This window comes from Lutra lutra, chromosome 9 (assembly GCF_902655055.1).
Source record: "Lutra lutra chromosome 9, mLutLut1.2, whole genome shotgun sequence".
Taxonomy (NCBI): domain Eukaryota; kingdom Metazoa; phylum Chordata; class Mammalia; order Carnivora; family Mustelidae; genus Lutra; species Lutra lutra.
Genome location: NC_062286.1, coordinates 81,613,808 through 81,637,999, shown reverse-complemented (window position 1 = coordinate 81,637,999; position 24,192 = coordinate 81,613,808). Strand labels below are relative to the sequence as shown.

At 39.5% G+C, this 24,192-nt stretch overlaps 1 protein-coding gene across 3 annotated transcripts in view; it reads left to right on the top strand.

The window, feature by feature from the left end:
* AFF3 (ALF transcription elongation factor 3) overlaps nt 1-24,192 on the top strand; it is a 543,761-nt gene that overhangs the window by 64,989 nt on the left and 454,580 nt on the right. For 2 of the 3 annotated variants that reach the window (XM_047745267.1, XM_047745265.1), the window contains one exon: nt 22,231-22,305. The exons of the other annotated variant lie outside the window; for it this stretch is intronic. In XM_047745267.1, coding sequence (XP_047601223.1) covers nt 22,231-22,305 — 75 coding nt within the window. The remainder of the gene's footprint in view (nt 1-22,230; nt 22,306-24,192) is intronic. 3 annotated transcript variants of the gene reach the window in all.

Below are 24,192 nucleotides of genomic sequence, written 5' to 3'. Positions count from 1 at the left end.
CAGAATTCACAGTCTCCTGGGGGAGAGAGAAAATGGAAACTAATCTGGGCTGGATGGGAGCCCAAGGCACCCAGAGCAAGGAGGAGGCAGCAGTGGGTTATGTCAGGGACTGCTTGCTGGAGCGGAGGGACCTTCCAGCAGAGCTGACAGTGAATAGGAGGTGGGGAAAGAGATGGAAGAGGAATTTCAAGTTAAGTAAGAAACAAAGTTGTTAGTAAAGGTGTGTGCGTGAAAAAGAATACGATGCCTTGGGGAGCAGTCCCATGTGTCCGCTATATGGACTGGACGCATGCAGGAGGATAACTTCTGTAGAGCTAAGGAGGGAGACAGGTAGGTCAGCTCTGGCGGGGAGAGGCTTGTGTGTCATGCCAAGGCTTCCGGGTATGCTCAGGTCTAAAAGAAAATATTCGAAGCCTTGCGGTTTTGATAGGGTAGCTCCTGGTTACGAGAAAGCCATTGTAGATTTTTGAGCAGGAAAGTGACATAGTGAAGTGGGTATTTCATTTAACTAATTTAAAATGTAAACACTGTTACAGTAGTTTTCTCTCATTAAAGTATGATAGATTAATTGCAGAAAAATTCAAAAGTAGAAAAACTATAAAGAAGAAAATAGACATGTTGCATAATCCCATGACCCATTTATAAAAATTAAGCCATTTGAATGGTTTGTTACACTGCGGTCTTTTCTAAGCATAGATGTGGCGCTGGTCAAATCATGGGAAGATTTTGGACTGGTACCCAGCCTCTTTCTTGCCCCAACCACAAGCCGCGTGATGTCTTTCACTTGCTTTCTCCAATGCTTATAAAATGCATGAGAAATAACATCAAAGCTCTCTTTGTATTATTAATCCACAAAATGGTTGACATTGTTTACTCTTTTCTGTGTCTTTCTGTAAGACACTTTTTTTTTTTTTGCAGCTCATCTTTTTTTGATATGTACATAGTTGTACGTTGTTTTTTTAGGGGTATTGATATCTCAAGATTGTTTTTCAATTTAAGGAAAATTTAAGTCAATTTGTTAGATGCTGGAAGGCTGGAATCCTGGAAGGAATGAAATAAGGGGCTAGAAGTTCTCTTTGGCTGAAATCTTTGGGAGTAAGACCACATGACAGCCTTAGTGTGGTAGGAAAGTAGTCAGGGTGTAGGTACACTCGCTCAAGTGGGGTGTCCATGGGTGCCTCTGCTGTGTCTTGTATCCCCTGGAGGACTACAAGGGGCTTTGGTGGTCCTTCTCTTCTTCTGTCTCGGACTTCATTGCAGAATTAATTCCAGTATTGTATTTGCCTTTCTCTCTCTCTCTTTCTCTTTCTCTCTTTTGTCTTCCGTTAATGATTTTATTAGATTTTTTTTTTTTTTTGGAGGGGGGGTGAGAATAAATGTAGCTTAGAGTTTTATAGTTTGAAATACTGACTTAAAAAGTATTTCTTCTGCCCAAGCCATTTCAGAGTCTACTGAGACCCAGATCAAACAATTACGAAACAAAACAAAAAAGCCAAAACACTCTAAGTTGAAGTTGAGAGTGCTGTTCTTGACTTTTACATTTATAAAATGTGTTTATTTATATTTGCACCTTCCCCCATATTTGGACTATATATTGGCCAATATAGTTTTGAATCTTCCATTTTTACTAATATTGTGGTCACTTATTATTACATATCATTACATTTCCCTTGAAAACAGATATCTGATAATTATATGAACATACCATAACTTGTTTAGCCATCCTCCTATTAGACATTTAGGATTTTTTCTCTTAATATTTTAGCTGTTACACAAACATGTGCGATGGTGAACTTTCATGTATAGGAGTCATTGCACATATTGCCAGTAATTCCTTATTGGAGGATGTGAGCTTTTATATAGTTTTTGATATATTGCCAAATTTCCCTTTAGAAAGATTTGACCTGTTTTGCTACCAGCAGGAGCATATGAGACCTCCCGCTGTACTGTACAGTTGTCTGTATTGAGGATTATGCTTTTTAGTTCTGTACCTATTTGGTAGGGGAAAATGGTATTTATTGTTTATTTTTTTCTTTTTAAAAATTATGGTGATATGCTATTTTTTTCACAACAATGGTTATTTTTGCTTCTCCCTATCTCTCTTTCATTTTTTAAAAATTTTTTAAAAAGATTTTATTTATTTATTGGACAGAAAGAGAGAGCACAGGCAGGGGGAGTAGCAGGCAGAGGCAGAGCAAGAAGCAGGCTTCCTGCTGAGCAGAGAGCCTGATGCGGGGCTCCATCCCAGGACCTTGAGATCATGACCTGAGCCAAAGGCAGATGCTTAACAACTGAGCCTCCCAGGCACCCCTCTCTCTTATTTTTTATATATTTTTTGTCACTTAGTGTTCATGTCCTCATTCACTTCTGATTTTGTAAAACAATTTTCTATAAGAAATTTTTATATATAGAATAAAACTATTACTCTTTTCTTATATGTTTTACATCTTTTCTCAGTTTATCTTTAATCTTTTGAAAACAAGTTTGTGGGAATTTTATGATGTATAGAAGCATATAATTTCTACATGATCAAATCTGTCATTTTTTTTTCATTTTCTTTCATTCCTTTAATGATTAGGAATGCCAGCCCCTTCTTAGATTACATAGATATTTATATTTTCTTTTTGTTATTTTATTGTTGCTTCATTTTATTTATTTATTTATTTTTTTAAAAGATTTTGTTTATATGAGAGGGAGAAAGAGAGAGAGAGGGAGCTGGTGGGTGGGGGGAGCAGAAGGAGAGGGATAAGCAGACTCTGCATTGAAGGCTGAGCATGATAAAGGGCTTGATCTCATGACCCTGAGATCATGACCTGAGCTGAAAGCAAGAGCTGGATGCCTAACTGACTGAGCTACCCAGGTGCCCCTATTGTTGCTTCATTTTAAAACAGCTATTCTTCAAACTGTTAGAATTTATTTGTGAATATGTTATGAGTAGGATCAAACATTTTCTTTCCCAAATACTGTACTTATTATCCTAAAACCCAAAAGTGGATCTGTAGTGATATGTTAGGTTTTTAGAAAGATAATGATGGCCTAGGACAGTATGTGGGCCAACCCTAGAATTATTAAATAGAAGAAATTGAATGTAGCGGGTGGACGGCAGGCATTTCAAACCTATGGCATTTTGAGGATGGTTGTACCATCCATCTTAATGGGGAATTCATGGTGGGAGAGATCATCTGCAGGAAAGAGTTTGATAAATTTTCTTCAGTACTTATTTTTCAGAGCCCTAGCACACATGTTCAATTTTAATTAGAACCATATCATTGCCGTCTTTCAGTGGATGGAACATCTTTGCGAGCCAAGATGTAGATTAAGTGGTCTAAGGGACAGAAGGGAAATCTGGACTTTTGAAAGCTGTGTTCCTGAGAGGTTCTTCATTGCTACCACCCCCTTTCCAAGAATGCTTTTTTACTTACCTTTGTAACATATTTTATATGTAACAGATGAGTTTCATACCTATTCATTCCCTTGGTTCTCACAACAACCCAGTGTAGGAGGTAGGTGTGTATTATTATGTTCTCGTTCTTAGAGATTTGGAAACTTATACCAAAAGACATTAGGTGCCTAAGGTCACACAAAGAAAATATGTTTTCCTGTTCTTTCGTTGAATAAATATTTATCAAGGGCCCATGGTTTGTTGGGCATTGTTAGGTACTGAGGACACATAGAAGGGAAGGTCCTTGTTCTTAATCGAAACAAGGAAGAATCAGACCCTTTTCCTTGGTCAGATTTCACTTTTTAGAGCCAAGACTTGGTGTTTGACAATACCCAATCATTAAAATAAAAGATGATTCATATGAGGCAATTAATGTGGGTGACACTGAATACTTCATACATGGTGAGCTTGAGTGGTCTGGATGGAATGGGGGAACTTGGGTGGTAGTAAGATCAATGTATTATGTTGCTGTCTACCATGGTATCCAATGTATACCTTCTTGAAACTCTTTATTGGTTCAAGATCAAAAGCTAGATAAATTCTTGGTTCTTTGTTATGTAAAGTATAACTTAGGGTCACTCCTGCTTTCATTTAAAGAGAAATGTTTTCTTTGTTGGTATTCTGATACAAATGTGCCAACACTATCATCCCTCTAGATAGTTTAGTGTTTGCAGATAAAAAAAAGAAAAGAAAAATTGGATTTCTGTGGACTTTCATTGTTAGAGGAAAACTGGTTCTTCTAATGATTTTTTTTTTTTAAATTCTGAATTGAAAAGAGATTGCTATATTTGAAAACTAAAGATGGGAGTGAGTTTGTTCAACTGATTTTTGACAGTTTAGTTTTAACTTCTGTATTTAATTCCTTTTTTTTTGCATGTAAGTCTATGTATGTGTATTAATTCTATTGTTACGTATGTATATTATTATGTAATGCCACTTTATATTTCCATTTCATCTTACATTATTACTCATTATTCTTTTATGTGCTCCAATAAAGTCATTTTTTCTTTATGTGTTTTATGATTGACAAGTTGAATAAAGAAATTGATTTTCTTTGGCGTAAAACTAAGTATTGAGTCACACAGGAAAGCCTTTGGAAAACAAATAGAGCAATCCTTTTGTCAATGCTAATATTTCAGTTTTTCAAGCTACTTGCAATGACTAGAGTGATAACCGATCTTAGAACAAGCATTTGATATTGATTTGCCAGTCTAGAGTAACAAGTTACTGCTTCACTTCTTATCAAGAATTAAATCGAGATAATCCTGTGCCCTCTATGATATGTATCTTGAGAGTTCTCTTGCATGATTTATGTGCTGCAGTGTAGCAGGGATAAATGTCGAAGAATCATATGACTTTAGATAAAGGTTTTATATTATTGCTACATAATTTTATTATACAGTAAATCTTAATTTGATATACACAAAAAGCTGTTGCAGAGGTTCTTAAAAAGTTGAGAGGCACATTGTATTATAAGAATTTGCATCTTTTTTTATTAATCCTGATGAATTCTTAGCCCATAAGGCTTTTATTGTCCAATAAAAATCCCAAATGGGAAATACTGATTTGCTTGCAAAACATAGACCTTTTTGCAAATCAGAATTGATTATCATTCAAAGCTGATATTAGGAATAAAAACTCTGTATTATTTCCTCTTCTCAAAATTAAAATACAAGGTTATAATTAGGTACTCTGTGTTTCATATAAAAGTCAGATAGTATTTTTTTTTTTGCATATTTTAAATTTATTTCCAGGATTTACCATCTGGTAAATGGTTTGAGTTAATTTCAGAGAGTTACAAATAACTCAGATGTTTCATACAGAAATAACAATTCATATATCCCATATTTGTGTGTATGAGTCTATATGCAATAAGCTTGTTGTAGCTCAGATATTTAAAATAAATCCAGAGTTAATATTGGATCTTTTTCTTATAACTCCTCTTCCTACCCCAGGGCCATAATATTTTTAGCATTTTTTTTTTAATAATGTAGGTCTGTTTCTTGCTTATGCTACACGTTCGTAATGTGTTAGTGGGAGTGGGGGCTTTTTGTGATGGCAACCCCACTCAGGCACCCAAGTGAAGGAAAACTACATCTTTTTTTTTTTTTTTTTAAAGATTTTATTTATTTGACAGAGAGAAATCACAAGTAAGCAGAGAGGCAGGCAGAGAGAGAGGAGGAAGCAGGCTCCCCGCCGAGCAGTAAGCCTGATGTGGGGCTCGAACCCAGGACCTGGGATCATGACCTGAGCCGAAGGCAGCGGCTTAACCCACTGAGCCACCCAGGCGCCCCGGAAAACTACATCTTTATGCTTCCATATTTGGCAAGGGAGGAGATGTGGCTGTGACATATGTGAGGGTATGCATATCTGTTCCTAAGTGAACTCCCAGTAGTTGTGTATAGAATTGGCAAGCTGGTTCCGAAATATGTATGACAAATACAAAGGGTCAAGAATACCAAGAGACACTCTTGAAAAAGAATAAGGTTGTAGGACTTACTTTGCTGGATATCAAGACTTTATTATAAAGCCATAGTAATTAAGCCATATAGTGTTGGCACAGGGATAGGCAATAGACAAATGGAATTGAAAAAGGAGTCCAGGAACAGAACCACACCTATATGGAGACCTGATTTATGGCAAAAGTTGGCACTGCATAGCAATGGGAAAATAATGGTCTTTTCAACTAATAGAGCTGGGTCATTTGGCTTGCCATGTGGAAAAAAATGAAACTAATCACTATATCACATCAAAATCAGTTTCAGGTGGTTCCCCCCCCCCCCCCCCCCCCACTGAACTGACATTGGTTTCAGGCATAGTATGAGGTAGTGGTCAAGTTTAATTCATTGAGTTGATTAAATCACTGATAGAACATAGATCATTAACAAGTTTAATAGAATATTGCCAAGATCTCAGAAATCTCTCCTGGGCATCTTTCCAATCATTATTCTTTTCCTTTTTTTCGCCCAGAGATGACCATTGTCCTGAATTCTAATACTGAAGTTTATGGTTACTTGTTTTGTATATCATAGAAATGGAATTATATAGTAGATATTCTTCTCTGTATTGCTTCTTTCACTCACTATTGTGTTTGTGAGATTTACTTATGTTATTGGATATAATTATAGTTCTTAAAAAGTAGAGAGTTATGTTTCTCCTGCCTAGAGGTGGAGTATCTATATAAATTATTTGGATTTATTTGTTTATTTAGTATGGACTCATAGGTATTTCTTTTTTACTTTGGGTTATATTCCAATACTATTTTAGTTATTTTCTTGTTCAAATTTGCTCCAGCAATGGAAGCTTTTCCAGTTGGCTTCCAGATTTCTTTGACATTTGCCTGTTGGTGGTGGTGGTGGTCTTTTTGGTACTGCAAGTTTGTTCAGATATAGCTTGTTTTTCTTCTGTGTCAGTCCTAAAGTCAGACATTTCCTCAAGAAGCTCTGGTTCCTTTCAGTGTAGAATGGTTTTGGAAACCAAGATTTGGAGACTTGCTCATTGCCACTGAGGTGTTGATATTTCTTAGGTCCACTGACAGAACAAGGACATATGTGGGTATATCCTAACCTGTGTATATAAATACATATCTATAAATATTTTTGTATTTATCCACCTACATATATATTAAGCAGACCAGAAGTTGAGGCTGATGTCTCCAGCTCTAACCCATTATTACATGGATTGCATAGATCCTTCCAGCTTCCTCCCCTTTCTTATGTAAAGAAGATTCCAAGGTTTTTTGGCCAGTTGGAAGAATGGTGTTGCTATTTACTAAGATGGAGAAGACTACATGGGAGCAAAATTGGGGTGAACTTCTAGAATACTGTTACTCTACTGTTGAGTGACATGAATTAAAGAAATAATACTTTATCATAAATATTAATAAAATATGTATATTTATAATTGTGAAATAATTTTTTAATTCAGATTCCTACTTTCTTTATTCTTAAATTATAGTAAAATGCATGCAACATAAAATTTACCATTTTAATCATTTTTTAAAAGATTTTATTTATTTGACAGAGAGATCACAAGTAGGCAGAGAGGCAGGCAGAGAGAGAGAGGGGGAAGCAGGCTCCCCACTGAGCAGAGAGCCCCATGCGGGGCTTGATCGGAGGACCTTGAGATCACCACCTGAGTCGAAGGCAGAGGCTTAACCCACTGAGCCACCCAGGCACCCTGTTTTAGTAATTTTTAAGTGCACAGTTCAGTAGTGTTAAATGCAGCAAATCTCCAGAACTGTTGTCATCTTGCAAAACTGAAACTCTCTGTCCATTAAACAGTTTGCCATTTGCCCCTCCTCCAGCCATTGGCAACCACCTTCCACTTCTGTCTCTGAATTTGACTGCTCTGTGTACTTCATGCAAGTGGAATCATACAGTATCTGTCTCTATATGATTGGCTCATTCGCTTAGCATAATATCCTCAAGGTCCAACCATGTTGTATATATTAGTTTGCTAGGATTATAGAACAAAATACCACACACTGGTGGCTTACACAGCAGAAGTTTATTTTCTCACAGGGTTGGATTTCCAGGATCAAAATGTCAGCAGGTTGGTTTGTTTTGAAGCCAGCTTGCAGATGGCTTCTGTCTTTCCACCTCTTCACCTGGTCTTTTCTCTGCGCATGGGCGTCCTCATTGTCTCCCTGGTGAGTCCAAATTTCCTTTTCTTGGAAGGACACCAGTCACATTGAATTTGGACCCACCCTAATGACTCATCATAACTGAATCACTTCTTTAGAGACCCTGCTTCCGTGTACAGTCACATTCTGAGGTCCTGGGGCTTAGGGCTTCAATGCAGGAATTAGGAGGGACAGTTTAGCCATAAGATTGTAGTTTTTGTCAAGTGTCAGAAGTTCCTTATGAGGCTGAATACTTTTCCATCATATGTGTAGACCACCTTTCATTTATCCATTTGTTGCTTCCACCTCCTGCATGTTAAGAATAATGTGGCTCTGAACATGGACGTACAGATAGCTCTCTGAGACCTTGCTTTCAATTTTTCTGGGCATATGCCAGAAGTAGGATTCTTAAGTCCTATTGTAATCCTGTTTTTATCCTTTTGAGGAACTGTCATACTGTTTTCTAATACAGCTGCATCATTTTACATTCCCACCGAAGAGTGCACAGGGCTCCAGTGTCTCTGCATCCTCGTCAACACTTGTTATTGTCTGTGTCTTAGAGCTGCCACCCTCACGTATACGAAGTGTGTGAAGAATCAAACACACCAAATAAAAACAAAGGAAAAAGAAAGTTTTATTTCTTCTATTTCTCAGGAATAGCCAGCATTAACATGTTGGTATTCTTTTAGAATTTTTTTCTATATATATATATATATGTGTGTGTGTGTGTGTATGCACATACAAATATACTTTTATATAATTTTAACAAACTTTGATCATTTGCTTATGTAATTTTTATCCTGTTTTTTTCCCCTTAACATTACATTATGAGTATTTCCTGTGTCATTAGGTATTATTGAAATGCATGAGTTTTAATGGCTATAGTAAGTAATGATTTAATAATTTTCTGATTATTGCACATCAGGTTGCTCCTAGTTTCCTCTCTTGTATACAGTTCTCCAATGAAACTTAATCTGCATAAATCTCTGCATTTCTGACAATTTCCCTGAACAGATTTCTAGGAGGAGATTAGCAAGTTAAAAGATACTGAATTTTTAAAGGTTCTGAATATGAATATAAAATGCAGAACTGTTTTCAGGAACTTGGTTCTGATCTAGGCTCCCTTCAGCCACATGGGAGACCCCATTGTCATCCAACACTTAACAGGATTGAATATAAATTTTCCCGCTCACTTAAAAATTTTTTTCTAATTGGATAGGTAAAAATGGTTTCACTTTGATTTGCTTTGCATTTCTTTATTAGTGAAGATGTGCCATTGTTATATATTTAGTATTTCTTCTCTTGTGAATTTAATGTGCCTGATAAAATAATTGACATGGATAGAAAATGACACATTGAATTTGCAGAATTACCAATATTTTCCTAGTTTAAGAATAGTATAAGAAGATGCTATTAGTCGGGGCACCTGGGTGGCTCAGTGGGTTAAAGCCTCTGCCTTCGGCTCAGGTCATGGTCTCAGGGTCCTGGGATCGAGCCCCGCATTGGGTTCTCTCTGCTCAGCAGGGAACCTGCTTCCCCCTCTCTCTCTGCCTGCCTCTCTACTTGTGATCTCTCTCTGTCAAATAAATAAATAAAATCTTTAAAAAAAACAAAGATGCTATTAATCATAACCTTCAATGTTTAAGAATGTATAATATGCCTAGTATTAAGAGATGATGTTGCATTTATTAATGGTAATTTACTTGTTTTATGAGATGTAAATACTAGACTACTTTTTAAAATATAAATATTTGAAACAGAGGAAATGCATATTATAATCTGAAGAACAATTCATTTTTATCTAAAATTCCAACATTATTACTTACTAACTTGAAAATAAATAATTAATACAGTAAATACTATTTCTCAAACAGCAAACAAAATTAGACTAGATAAGAGCTAAGGAGACAGTCTGACACAAAAACCAGAGAAAGTACGATGAAATTATAGGGGGGGAGGGATTTGGAAGCGGATAGTGCAGATGAGGGAGTAGAATGGACAATTAACTAATTTGTAGCCAGGAGAGCAGAATTTGGAGTTCCTGGAGGGCTTTGGCAATTCAGTAAGCCCTTTCCGAGTTAAATTGTTATTGTCCTATAAATTGAAAGTCTCGGTTGCCTCTGTACACAGGTTTGTTGTATTGAGGTTCTGTATCTCTCTGGAAAAGCAGACAAGTTGAGTTCATAAAGAGATGTTTCCAGACCTGGTAGGATATGACCTGGTGTCTTCTGAGATATCCCTGGGAATTATGTAGATTATTTGTCTGAAACCCAGATTGTATCAGTGTAGATGCAGTTAGATGCTAGCAGGATGAATACAGTGATTTTTTTGTTTGTTTGGCATGCTTAAGTACAGGGGAATTACTGACAGATCCAGAAAGTCTTTGATCAAAGTGGGGTTTGGTTGAATTAAAGACTACAGGTTAGGTTTGTGGGGAGATCTGTTCAGTTCATCCTTGGGAAGTGAGGGAGGAGGAGAATGGAGCCCAGCCTGGTAGGGAGAGCCAGGATCCCGGTAGAGTGTCGCATATAAACCTGTGCTCTATTTACTAATTGTTGCCTTAATTGTATGTTTTGCATGTTTATAGATACTTCGGAAGGGAGAAACAAATTAAAACTTAACACTGTCAATATTTTTAAAATATGCTTTGTATTAAAAAAATAATGTGCTTGTAAAATGTCTAAGCTAGACAGAAGAATATAAATTCCTTCCTACCCCCTGCCACTTCATTGTTCACTTCAGAGATAAGTATTTTAAGATTTTCAAATGTCTGTAAAAGTACACATGTTACTTTACGTAAAAGAGATTATATCATCTATGCTGTTCTACAGCTTATTTTTTCTGCTTAATATGCATGTCTTGGATATTTTCCCCTGTCTGTACATTTAGATCCCCTCCATCCAATGGCTACATAGTCTCCCATTGTATGAAAAACAAGGATTTGTTAACTAGTCTCCTAAGAATGATATTTAACTAACTTTAAATTTGTTTTTGTTTTACAGTTTAAATAATGCTGCAGTGACATCCTAAATATGAATGGTATATTACTAAATACGAAATCCTCAGGTCAAATTCAGTATTTAATGACAGCCTGAGATGGATAAGGAGTGGTATTTCTTTCTGCATAGTGGGTATTTTAATCACCTCTGTCCAGGCATTAATAATATTTTATATCGGAAGAGCACTTTAATGTTTTCAAAGAGTTCTGCTTTCATGACTTCATTTGCTTCTAGAACCAGTGATCAGTGTATGGATTGGTTTTATTGACCCTGCCAAGCCACGCAGTGGTTCCTGACTTGTCTGTAGCTGGCCTTACCTGGATCTCCTCATTCTTCGCCTAATATTAATATCTTTGATAGTAGTGGAGGGTCCTTGTTATAGGCCCACTGGTAGGAAATTTCTACTTATTCAGTGGGATGCTAGCATTGCTTCCCTTTTCTATCATTCGAAGTTGACTTTGAATCATTAGCTTTTTATTCAAGAAAACTTTAAGTTCGGTGATTTTCAGGTAGGTTTCCCACTGAGATATTACAGTATCTTCTTGTATTCTTGATATTCTTGTATTTTTGATATTCTTGATATTACAGTATTAATACATGTAGCCTTTTAATTCCAAAGGGACAATATGACATTTCCATGTTTCTTTATGCCAGTCGTTTAAAGAATTATTTGGTAAAACCTGCTTTATCAACTCCTTGAGGCTGCTGCTTTCAGAATGTATCTGAAAGGCCTTTGTGTATCATAGCATATGCTTTACTGTCCTGAGAAGACCAGGTAAATCTACTCACTGTATTGCTTGTCCTTACTGGTTATTCAGTGAAAGGAGGGGTTAAGTGAAAACAAACACTGGCAATTCAGCCGTCCATCCCTTCACTCAACAAATGGTAACTGAGTGCCTAATGTAAGCCAGGTATTGTCCTCAGCTACTTCTGAGAGGTATGGATGCTATAGTTTAGGGGAGGGAGACCCTTGGGCACTCTGAAAGCTGGGCAATCAAGACGGAAGCCCACAGAATGGAACCATCCTGCTAACTCAGCTGAAGGTTAATTGATTCTGAATTGCCAGATATCAAAGATGAGAAGAGAAGTCACATGTTTCCTCTCCTGTCTCTTCCTCTAGTATGTGCCACTAACTGCCCAACTTTGTTCTGGGCACAGCATTTTGAGAAAGAAGAACCTTCTTCCTAGACTTTCTTCACGTAAATTTAATGCCACAGAGCTGCCTATATTGCCTGTGACATTGGATTTACTCTGTTGTGAATGGTAGTATATTAGACACATTCAAAGAGACAGAAAGATTAAGGAGTGAGGGAGGAGAGGAAAGGAGAAGGGGAGGAGGGTTATTTTAAACTAACATGAAGCAGAGGCGCCTGGGTGGCTCAGTCGGTTGGGCGTCTGCCTTTGGCTCAGGACATAATCTGGGGTCCTAGGATCAAGCCCCACATTGGGCTCCCTGCTCAGCAGGGAGTATGCGTCTCCGTCTCTGCTCTGCTCATGCTCTCTTTGGCTATCTCTGTCTCTCTCTCAAATAAATAAATAAAAATATTTTTAAAAAAGATAACATGAAGCAGATATGTTGGCAGAATATGTATGAGTGTCTTCTTTACATTTCTTAAAGAACTGTGATAATTACCATCATGTGCATGCAGCCTCATAATATATAATATTCCTAATGTTCTAGGGATCTAATAAAATATTTTTATGATAGATTACATGTCTAATTAAAATTGGGAACTTGTGAATGATACATCAGCCATAGGAAGACCCTCTTGGTTTTCTGACACTGTGTTATACGGATATTTAGAATTAATCATCTTTACTGTCACTAGCACCTAATGAATTATAGAACTATAGAGTTCAAATAATTCATAGTTTTTAACATCTTCCTCTAACTTAAGCTTAATCGACAGTAGAGCTTTCAGCATGTAAGTTAGAAAAATGTCCTCAAGAATGGGTATCTTTTCATGTCTAGCTGACATTTTGTATATAGTAAGTGTTAATTAATTTTTTTGAATAGAAATATATTTTTAAACACTTGAATTGTTTTTAATATCCAGAACTTCTGTGGAACTTAGAATTTTAATTCCAACAGTTACTGTTTAGGCAACTCATTTAAATTTTCTAAGCCTCATTTCTCCATTGAAGACAGGCATTTATCTGTAAAATGAACAGAAGAATGTTTATGGCACACAGATTTTGTTTCATTTTTATATTTGCATGTTCATTTATTAAAATTCTGTGTTTTTCATAAATAAAGGCTACATAACAGTTTGTTGAGAGAGATAATAAAATAACAAAACTTTCTTTACAAACTTTCCAGCACCAAAACAGTTGCTCAGTATTACTATTAATATGATTCCCATTGTTATACCCTACAACCACAAAGAACATTTTAAGTCCCAGGCTTTGAATGGATTTTTATTCTGTTTGTTCAAATTGGTATGTATATAGGTATGTATATAGGCTAAATTTTGAAAAGGAATGAGAAGAAATTTTAAAAATCATTTGCCATTTATTTTTAAAGTACTTGGAATATTATTTTCAGTGCCACCTCTGTGCCAGGCAGTGTTCTAGGTGCTGGAAATACAGTTTTACAGAAAGTAGACACAGGTTCTCTTCTGGGGTGCTAACCATTCAATGGAGGTTTCGGATTTATGTAAGAAATGTGATTGGAGGGAGAGTATAGGATTCCATGTAGGACATAGGTCAGGACTTGGGTCTGTTGAGGGTGGCAGGGAATGTTTTCGTGAGGGAAGCATCACTAAATTGAGACTTTCAGGATTAGGAGGAGGTAGGTAGGTGGAGAGCATACCCCTGGACTCAAAGAGAGACCATAGTGTAAGACTGAGGGAGATTTGAGCTGACATTGGAAAGATAAGCAGCGACCAGGTCCTGCAGGGCCATGGATTCTGGGTTTGGATTCTGTCCAAGGGAAGGTGGAGCATTACAGTGACATGATCAAACTGCTATTTTAGGAAACACCCCTTCACTGTGGAAAAGCAAATGTCAGGAAGAACAGCTGGGAGGCCCTACAGGAGGCACTGTGAAGGACTAGAAGAGAGCCACTGGTGGGCTGGACTGAGGAGGTAGCAGGGGAGAAGGAGACAGACAGTTGAACAAATTTGAGTGATATTGACAGGACTGAGGGGTTGACTGGATGCCCTTGTTTCTGACCCAAGCAACTGTGTGGGCAATGGTGCCATCCACCCACATAGGCAAGAGACTGAAGGCAGATGCTGGGGTCAGGGAGTGGCAATAAGCTGTGTAGAGTTGCTGGGCTCTGTGTACTGTGGGAAACATGACTTGAAAAGATCAGGTGGATAGTTTGATAATTGGATCTGGAGCTGGGAAGAGAGATTTGGGTAAATCTTGGAGCCTTGCATATCACTAAGGTAAAAATGGCACCCGAGGCAAGGAATGAATGACATCACCAGGAAGACTGTCACATGAGAAGAGACCAGGCTTAGACAACAAGGTTTTGCCCAGAACCCTGAGTGGCAACGGATTCTAAAGGAGTGGCATAAAAGTAAAGACAAGCATAGCACACTCAGGAGTAGCCCAAAAGGCTGTAGGTGAATCACAAATATAGATTTCCATAGAGCCTAGGGAAGAAAGCTTCTTAAGAGGCAATGGTAGCTGTGTGGGAGGTTGGGAGTGAAAAGTATCCATTGACTGCCTAGTGGGGAAGTTGTGACCTTGCTGTGAAGAGCAGAGCCAGATCACATGTGTTTAGGAAAACCAGGAATCGGAGAGAGACAGCAAGTGTAAGTGGCTCTGCAGAAAATAGTGGCTGATGGAGAGCAACAGCCAGAAGGGGGCAGAGGGTCAGGAAGGACTTATCATTTTCATTTTTAGAAGATAGGAGGGCCTTGAATGGGTTTATTAGCTGATGAAAGAAACCCAGTGGAGACCAAGATGGCGACTAAATAGAGGAAAGTAGCATCTGTGGGAAAGTGGAGTTGGGAGCAATAGGCTTCAGAGCCAAGTGGGAGAGTTAGCTTGGGGAGGAGAAAAGAAGCAGTGGGCGGGTGGGGGGAGGATGTTAAGGCCTGAGGTGGCAGGTGAGGTGAGAAAGGTTGGAGGATGGGAGCTGGGGAGCATCTGCCTACTGGCTTCTGTTTTCCTGTGACCGAGGACGGAGTCCAGGTCTCATACTCCAGACTTGCATTCCTGGTGACATAGAGCTCCATCCTCTCAGTGGTTCTGTGTTCTCCTGCAGACACTGAGGATTTAACATCGTACCTTCCTCTTCGCTCCTCCCTTTACCCACCAAGACTTCTAGCTAAGCCGATAGACTGCCCTGTACTAAAATAGGTCATTCTCATCTTCAAAACAGGATCTCTTTCCCTCTCAGATAAATTAATAGGTCTATTATCGTAGCTGCCATTGTGTTTCCTATATGGAAGACCCTAATGGTTTGTCAGATTGCTTGGACATCAGAAGATATTTGAGGACACACATATTCCTTTAATTCTCTCTTTCCTTAAAGGTAGCTCTGTTTGCTTTCATTCTAGCTTGGGGCTAGCTCTGTACCCCACAGGTAAATTAATTCAGTTCAGCAGATGGAAGTGGCTCAAGTTAATTCTTAACTCCTTTTCAGAAATCCCATTTCAACCAGGGACTGCATGTCATTAGTGGTTCTGGGAGGAAAAGAAGTTGAACAGTTGGATGCAGGGAGAACAGGAGCCATTCTTTAATGGCTGGTGTTCAGGGTCTTCAGGCTTTCTGTGTCCAGAAGCCTGACCCAACTGATAGCAGGAAGTTATATGAGAGGACTCTGCTACCCTTCTGCCCTCTGGTGTAAGGCATCACATCCGTGACCCTAAGTGGCTACACAGGGATTGTACGAAAGGGTATCATAGTTAAAACATAAGCATGCTATTAAATGTGACTCCTCCTTGTATATGGCTTTACAATTCCTAGGGGTGGAAGTTTAGAAACTGATGCTATAAAATAAAAATGAAATTTAACTGAGCAGTTGGTGGAGGAAAAGTACTTTATTGGCTCTAACATGAAAGTCCTGGGAGTAAGCGTCCTTCTAATAATGGACACTGTGATTGATGCCAGCTCTGTGCTGCTGTTGGCTAGAAGTGAGCTCTTTGAAATAGCATAGTAGGGGCTTTACAGGTGGGTCTCATTTGGTTAGGTTACAACTGCTTTTGTGAAGCTCTGCTGCATCTTTATATTCTAACAAGGAGAAGATGGTAAATCACAGTAATGGCTTCATCCCAAGGCACTTTTATATTGTAAAGGAAAAAGGTCATGTTAAGAAACTCGAATTAACTTCTCTGTTTATACTATGCAGAAAGCCTCTTTGAAAGCTGCTTGTCATACAACTTGGTGGTTTATTTATAATGGAACAATTCCATTAGAACCTGACACTTGTTCTCATGGCACCAAGACTTAAGATCCCTCAGGAAAAGCATTTAACCCTTGGAAATGCAAAGCTGTCATTTATCTGTCATCTCTCTAAAAACTCACTGGAGAGTATTTACAAGAGAGAGTTGGAGCAGTCATCATTTCCACTGAGTTAGAAATGGAGTTTGGATTCACTAAATGATCAGTAGAGAACTAATGAATGTCCAGCACCATGTTGCAGAAGTATCTTTTCTTTGTTGGTGTGATTATGGTATTCCCTATTTTTTAAGGAATTCATTGTACAGAATTCTGGGACTGGAGTGTTAGTTAATTGCTAGTGCTGACTCATTTGAATTGCTGATCCCTGTTGTTTTTTTTTACAAGTTTTAGAAGAATTCTTAGAGTTAACACTTATCAACCAAGGAGACTGAGCGGATCTTAGAAGAAAGAACTGGAATTGTCATGATCTGAAAATTAACACCCTTCTGCCTGACATTTACTAGCAAAAGATGGGGATACCATTTGTCAAAGCCTGTCAGTGAGCAGGTTCCCCAGGAAGCCAGAGGAGCAGAGTCTAAGAATTCGGTTTCTGATTACAGGCCCGCCTGGCTTTGGATCCCAGCATTGTCACTCACCGGCTATGAGGCTTGCACAAGTTAGTTAACCTCAGAGCCTCTTATTTCTTTGCTGGTAGAGGGGGATAACGTCTCTTGGGGTTTTGAAAACTACTCAGTGAAATAATGCATGTAAAGATCTTCATGCAGTGGCTGTGTATAGTAGTAAAGGGTTGTTGGTATTAGCAATATTTATTTTTGGCCCAGTGGGCTCGGGATGATGTTATAGATGATCCCAAAATGTTATTTTTTCTTTGGAATATTTGTGGGCTAAATTTGTCTGTGGGTGTTCATTATTTTGTGACTTTATTCTGTTTCCTACTTTTACTGAAGCTGTGGTATAGGACAAGTGATTCTGGCACAAACCACCCCCAGTTCTTTTCCCATTCTTGTAGAAGAGATCAGCAGTCCTGAGGCAGAGATCTGTAAATTCTCTCAAAGAGAATTTCAAGATGAAATTAAGATTGACATCACCTTTTTGATCAGAGACAAACAAGTAAGGTTGGACTGACCTTTCCAAGGTATCTGTGGCAGAAATAATACTGGGGGTCATACTTACAAAGCTGATGGCAAAGCCAGTGGTATATAATGCTGTTGGGGGAATACGGAGTAAAGAGGTGTGAGAATGGAATTACTTGACTCTACAAGAAAAGTAGAGTAAAAGTGAGCCTAGTAAAAGTGAGCAGGCAGAGTGATATTCTTCAGTATTTAAGAGTTTGTTATATGCACTATTGACCAGTCCTCATTCCTCAACAGATCTTTAACTACCAGCCTCACCACTGTTCTCACCAGCACCACCACCACGCCACCAATAACACTCCTACCACCACCATCACTCCCATGACCACCACCCCCATGACCATCATTACCAAACCCCCTCAACATCCCAACCCCTCTTACTGCCACCACTCCCACCTCCCCCTTCATCCCCTCCCACACCCCCATCATCACCACCATTACCTCTATCATCCCCACCCCCTACCTCCTTCCTCATTACCACTCCTACCACCATCACCCTCCCCTCACCCTATCCCTCACCCTCAGCACCAGCACCATGTACAACCATTCAGGGCATTGAAGGACTCTGGTTGGGGGATCCTTGTCTCTTTACCAAGCTGTGATTCCAACCCACCTTGTGTCTGTCTGACTTGCTTCTCATATCTGTTCACTCTCTGACCACCTTCCTGTCTTTCATTCTCCCAGCTCTGTCTATAGATTAAGAAAGGAATTCATATACTTCAACATTCTTGCTTTTCTCTGACTGAAGAAGGGATTACTGATGTTTTATCATTTGCTTTATAAATAAAGAGAGATGATAATTAGTTTGACTCATAAAGCAATTGTTATAATTTTGCAGTGTTTGATTAAGTTTCTTTAATTACACACAGTTGTTGATGTTGCTGCTCCAAAGAACAGGAAAGTTTCTACGAAAGGTCTTCTCTCTACCTAGTGCTTTTTTTCCTGTTCGCCCCTTTGGCTGCCAGTGCACACTCCAGGGGCAGGTTAGCATTTTGTCCAAGGACTGTGAGTGCCTGAAAAGATTGTTTTCTCTGTGCTCAAGGTGTTCAAGGCCCGTCCTGATGCAAACTGTAAAGAAAGGGATAGGGTGTCTTTTATTCTTCCCTGCTACCACCCTTCATTTATTTACTCCAAATCAAACCTGCTCTACGAAGGGATCAGCTAAACTTATTTAGGGTAAGGAAGCAATAAAGGGTAGCAGTGGAGCAACCAAACAAATGATACTTTAAGTGTGGAATTCCAGCTGGTTAAAGACCTGGGCTGGTGTGGGGAGGGCAGAGGTCACCTCATCCAACTACTCTCAAAGGCCACTTAATAGTAATTTGCGTGTCTTGGACTTTTAAGTCCTTCTTCCCTTCACTGTCCTCTACCTGCCACACTTCCTCAAGACCCAGCTCAAAACAAATGAAGTTTTTTGCAAGGAGTGCTCTGGATTCCCTGTGCTCCCTTCTACAGTGCCCCGACCACATGCTGTCAACATGCTCTTTTAGAATGGGACCCTTCCCTCTTTCCCTGTCTCCTGAACCACAGCTTCTCAGCAGAAGGGAAGGCTGCTCACAGCCCTCATGGTCTCCCCTGCCTCTAACATCTTGGCTTTCGGGAAATCATTGTGGACTGAAGTGAATTGTATTTCTGCACTATGAAGGGGAGAGTAGTTTTTAGCTATGGAGAACATGGTAACTTTCTCCAAAAGATCGGTAAGAGGTGGCTCTCTCTCTCCTCCTTGAACTGGCTTGTTTTCCAGACCTCAACTCTGAAGACATGCCAGTAAGTAGGATAGTGTGTGTGTGTGTGTGTGTGTGTTAAAGAAGAAAACACTTAGATGTTTCTAGTCAAGGGGTGCAATTAGCTATATATACCCTTGGCTGAAAGCCTCCTCCATGGGAGATGCAGTTTGTTGGCAGCTAATGTTCAGATGTAAACAGGCTGCACATGGATGGGTATTGGAGGGCAGAAGGTAGCCCCTCTTGGCCAGCCAGGCCTTCTGGGTCAAACCTGGGCTCCGCTGAGCGGGCAGCTCCACCAGCTCCAGCACCTGTCCCTGACAGTAGGGCTGTGTAGGACAGTGAAGGGAAAAAGGACTTAAAAGTACAAGACACGCAAATTACTACATGGGCAGAGACAAGAACAGGCTGGGGGATGGGTAGGATTTGATGAAAATGGTGTTACTAGCAGCCCTAGCTGGCTTATTACTTCAGACTCTGTAATTTTTAAAGCCATTCATCTGTGCTGTAGTCGACTCTTCTGTATTAGGAGGATATCCTTTTATCTTGTGGACTGTGGAAAGAAATTGATTTTTGTCTTTTGTTTTTTGGGGACTGTAAACAATTTTAACAACTCAGACTTTATTCTAGAATTCTCCTTTTAGTTCTCTCTGAATGCAAAGTAGCTTCCCTATGTCTCATTTGTCCTGTTTTGCTTTTGTGAGGCTCACATTTACTGTTTATTGATAGTGTGGGCTTGTAGACATCAGGGTTTTAGGAAGTGTGCCCATCTTTCGCTCCTGGGTTGCTCCTCTTCCATGGATTCGCATTGCTGTCCCTTCTACATGATGACTTCTTTGTGACATTGTTTTGGTGATCAAACTCTTACCGTAAGTTCCTTGATCTTTAAAAAAGTTTTAGCCCTGGGGGCGCCTGGGCGGCTCAGTGGGTTAAAGCCTCTGCCTTCAGCTCGGGTCATGATCCCAGAGTCCTGGGATCGAGCCCCGCATCGGGCTCTCTGCTCAGCAGGGAGCCTGTTTCCTCCTCTCTCTCTCTCTCTCTGCCTGCCTCTCTGACTACTTGTGATCTCTGTCTACCAAATAAATAAATAAAATCTTTAAAATTAAAAAAAAAAAGTTAGCTCTGCAGTGATACCCACCATCTTTGTCTTTCTCCAAGGGACATTGTAAGGATAATTAAGGGACCTATATATAAAATGTTTTGAGCTCAGTGGAAGGGAGAAACCATCTGACTCAAAAGTTTTACTATTATTTAGTCTCATACTGTTAACATGTGATCAAGAATACATTAAATGGTGATAATTTCATGTTTGGAATTCTTTTCCTACCTAATCAGCATAATTAGCTTTGGCCTGAACCCTACCCTTACCTCATTTTATAGATTAAAAGCAAATAAAAGGAAATGATCCGAACTGTTTTTACTACATTTTTCATTGGCTGGTTTTTTTTTTTTAATTCTAAAAATAAATAAGTCTTTAAAGGGAGTTGATTAAAAAGGTTCATTTCCTGGGAATGTTATGCATCTGCAATAAATAATAAATAATATTGTAGCAGTTGGCTGCCTCCACTTTCATACAAAATAAATAAATACATTTGGTGACATACATTTGAGGAGTGTGATTCTTATAATTTTCACGGAAATAAGGAATAACTTTACAGATGATAGAGATTTTACCATATGCTAGTAACAACAACAAAAATAACACAGCTCATAAGACGAGGCTCTTACTGAGTCTAACATATATATTGGCATGCCAGGAATTTTCTACAACTTTAGTCAACCATCCCCAGGGAAGCTGACCTGACTTTCAGCCTTTGTTTCTAAAGCAAATGGCATGGTCTTTACATTGCTTGAATGTCAGAGAAGGGAAGAGGACTGAGTTTTAATGGTGAGAGATCAAGAGAAAGGCACTCTCTGGAATTGTAAGTACCTGCACAGATTTCACTGGTAATTAGTGGAATGGTGACTCACTGTCGAGAAGATACTGTCTTTATGATTAAAACATTTAGTGTTGGTAGAAAAGGTAAGAGTTTCAGACGGTTAGAGAAAGATGGCAGGTGGCAAGTCCAGACTTTCTCTACAATGACATTTGTTTTAAGCAGATGACATTTTAGTTTCCAAGGCCTGATGTGACAGGTGGGAGTTGTGGTTCTAGTGGAGGAGAGGGAGTCAGGTGGGTCACCATCAGCAAGAGTTAAATGCTCAGTGAAGGCGACAGAGCTGCCTTCCAAGGAAGGAGAAGAGAAACCACAGGGAAGGCATTGAAGAAGTACTGGCTCTCTCTTTGGGTTTCCTTTGCTCTATTCTGGAGAAGGTGGGGATGGTTTTCTGGTTTCATCTGGTGGCATGGAGGGTACTTCAGGCACAAGCATCATGGCAGTCCCATAAAAGATGGCCAGGGCAGTTCTATTAGCAGGCTATGCGTGGGTGGTCCTGGGGGTGTTCAGTCCTTCTTAGTATGAGAAGCTATGGTCTGGGTGTGCAGGCAGAGCCTCGTTGGAGAGCTTTAGCAGCAGGGGTGTGTATCTTGGAGTGCTTTTGGTTACCTTTAAGTGGATTGGGGAATGAGGCAGATTTAACTAAAGAAGAGCAGCTTTCCTTTCACCTCCAGCTTCCCCATATTTTGAAGCGATTCTTACTGTAACCCTGACCTTGAAAGTGTAGCAAGTCTGATAGCTGCCTAATTGATTATGGCTTTTAGTCTAATGCTAAACATCTAACCCACAGGGTGAAGTAGGTAGAGTTTATGAATTTGTTTTCATTGCCAAACTCTACATGGTTCCTCCTTTTTCTTTTACACCTCCTATTTGGACCTTGTTTGGACCCTGATGTCCTATGCCTTTCCCCTTGGCCTTTGGCAGAAGTGCTGACAAGCTCATGCATGTTCAGATACCAAGGGCTGATCAGGTTAAAGTGTTTCCTCTTCTTGTGGTGTCTACATTTCTTTCAGGGGTGAAGACATCTTAAACCAGAGGAATGACTCTCTAGTTGTGGAATTTCAGTCATCAGCCAGCAGATGCAGGAGGTACTATTTTGGGCATGGGGACCTCTCAGAAGCCCTGCAATCATCCTTAATGACCACCTGCCTGCTCCATGTCACATAAGGCCACTTCACGCATCACACCAGTCTCGTGTGTATGGTTGGTTTGACTTGCCCGAGGACAGCGAGCATGTTTGTGGAAATCTCTGTGCATGGAGTTCTGCACACTAGGTGCTTCCCAGATGTCCGCACATGTCGGAGAGGGGAAGAAAGGCAGTGCATGCAATGCAAGCTTGTTTTTCTGACTGCAGATGCTGGTATTGGCCCCAAAGGGAGCAAGTTCATACTAAAACTCGAATCCACTTCTTGGTTAAAGCTCACTTCATGCCCATCAACAGCATGAGTCGTGTGTCGTCAGAGGGGTCTCCATTTGAAATCCATGGAATGTTCGTGAAAGATCTGGGGTTTCATACTGCAAATGTCCACAAGCAGGGCAGGACCGTTTTAGCCTCTTCTTTTAGCCTCTTCATTTAGCCTCTTCTTTGAACTAGAAGACTGGTTCTGGGAATAAGAGTGTCATTTTCATTTTCTGCCTCCCTTCTGCCAGTCACCATCACCATAGCCACCCAGAGAGTTCGTAGTGATGGCGATGTGGGAGCTGTGAGCCTCTCAGTTGGTAAGGCTGTGGCTGCAGCCTCCGTTTATGTCAAGGTCACTGGTTGGATTCCCCAATCTAATAACTTTGGGTAATGTACTAAAGATGAATTAAAATGCTAATGGGTGACATGTTCTGGGTATTTTAACATTCCCTAATCTTAAATTTAAATTAAATGCCTTAGGTGTTCTCACAGCCTCGCTGGAAGTGCATTTAGCATTGCCCCTTAGCGAGTTTAAAGTATATTCCGTCCACCCGGGCAGAGCTAGAAGGATAAGCAGTATTTGTTTTATGATCATTTTATTTGTGTCCTCTACAGCTACATGACACGCTATCCTCTCTTGTACTCGAGATAGCAATTTAGCTAAAACCAAACAAGATGAAACAGAATCTCACTCTTTTCATATGTTTCGGTGAACCCACAGCTCCTTTCATTATTAACAACATTTAAAAGCAATACATTGGAGTTTGGGCACCTCTAGCTCTTCCAAAGCCATTTTGTAGATTACCTTCATGTTTAAACCTTACAATGCCATTAAACATCCCTGTTTTATAATGAAGACACTGGGGTGCAGAGAGATGGTGTGGCTTTTCCATCATCATGTTGCTGGTATGGGAGAATCACAGTCAATAGGCAGCTGTCCTACCTTCCAGCTCAGGTGTCTATACACTAGACCAGGTGGGAGCTCAAAGCAAAACAAGGTCACTTAAACCAAATGCTTCTGCTAGGAAATGAAGACAATGCTCATTCTGAGGGACATGTCAGTTCTCCACTGAAGCCAGATTTCTTTATATACTGAGCTGAAAAAAACAAGTGTATTTCCTTCCTTCAGTAAACGGGTCACTTCCTTATTATTAGTTGAATTAGCCCTTTTATTTTCTCCTTATGAGGGGGAAGGAACATTATTTCTCTCTTAGTCCTCCCAGTTATCTGGTGTCTGGTCACTTCATAATTGTATTTTGGGAGAATAGATATTAATTTTCTTTAACAAAAAGGCTGAGATCCTTGATGACACACCATAATTCAATTTCCGTTCTCTCCCTGCGTTGCCTGCACCCCTTCCTCCTGGCACATTTTTCATAGTTAGGAGGAGTGATAGTGTCAAATATATCAGAAGGAAGAATTGATTCAGTAGTAGTTTGATGACTTGACTGATTAACAGAGATCAGAAGAAGGCTCATAACTGTGAAAACCATTGCAGCATGGAGTTTTAACAGCTCTTTAGGGAGCTAGTTAATGAAAGAATCACTACAGAAACAGCCATGCAAAAGAAAAA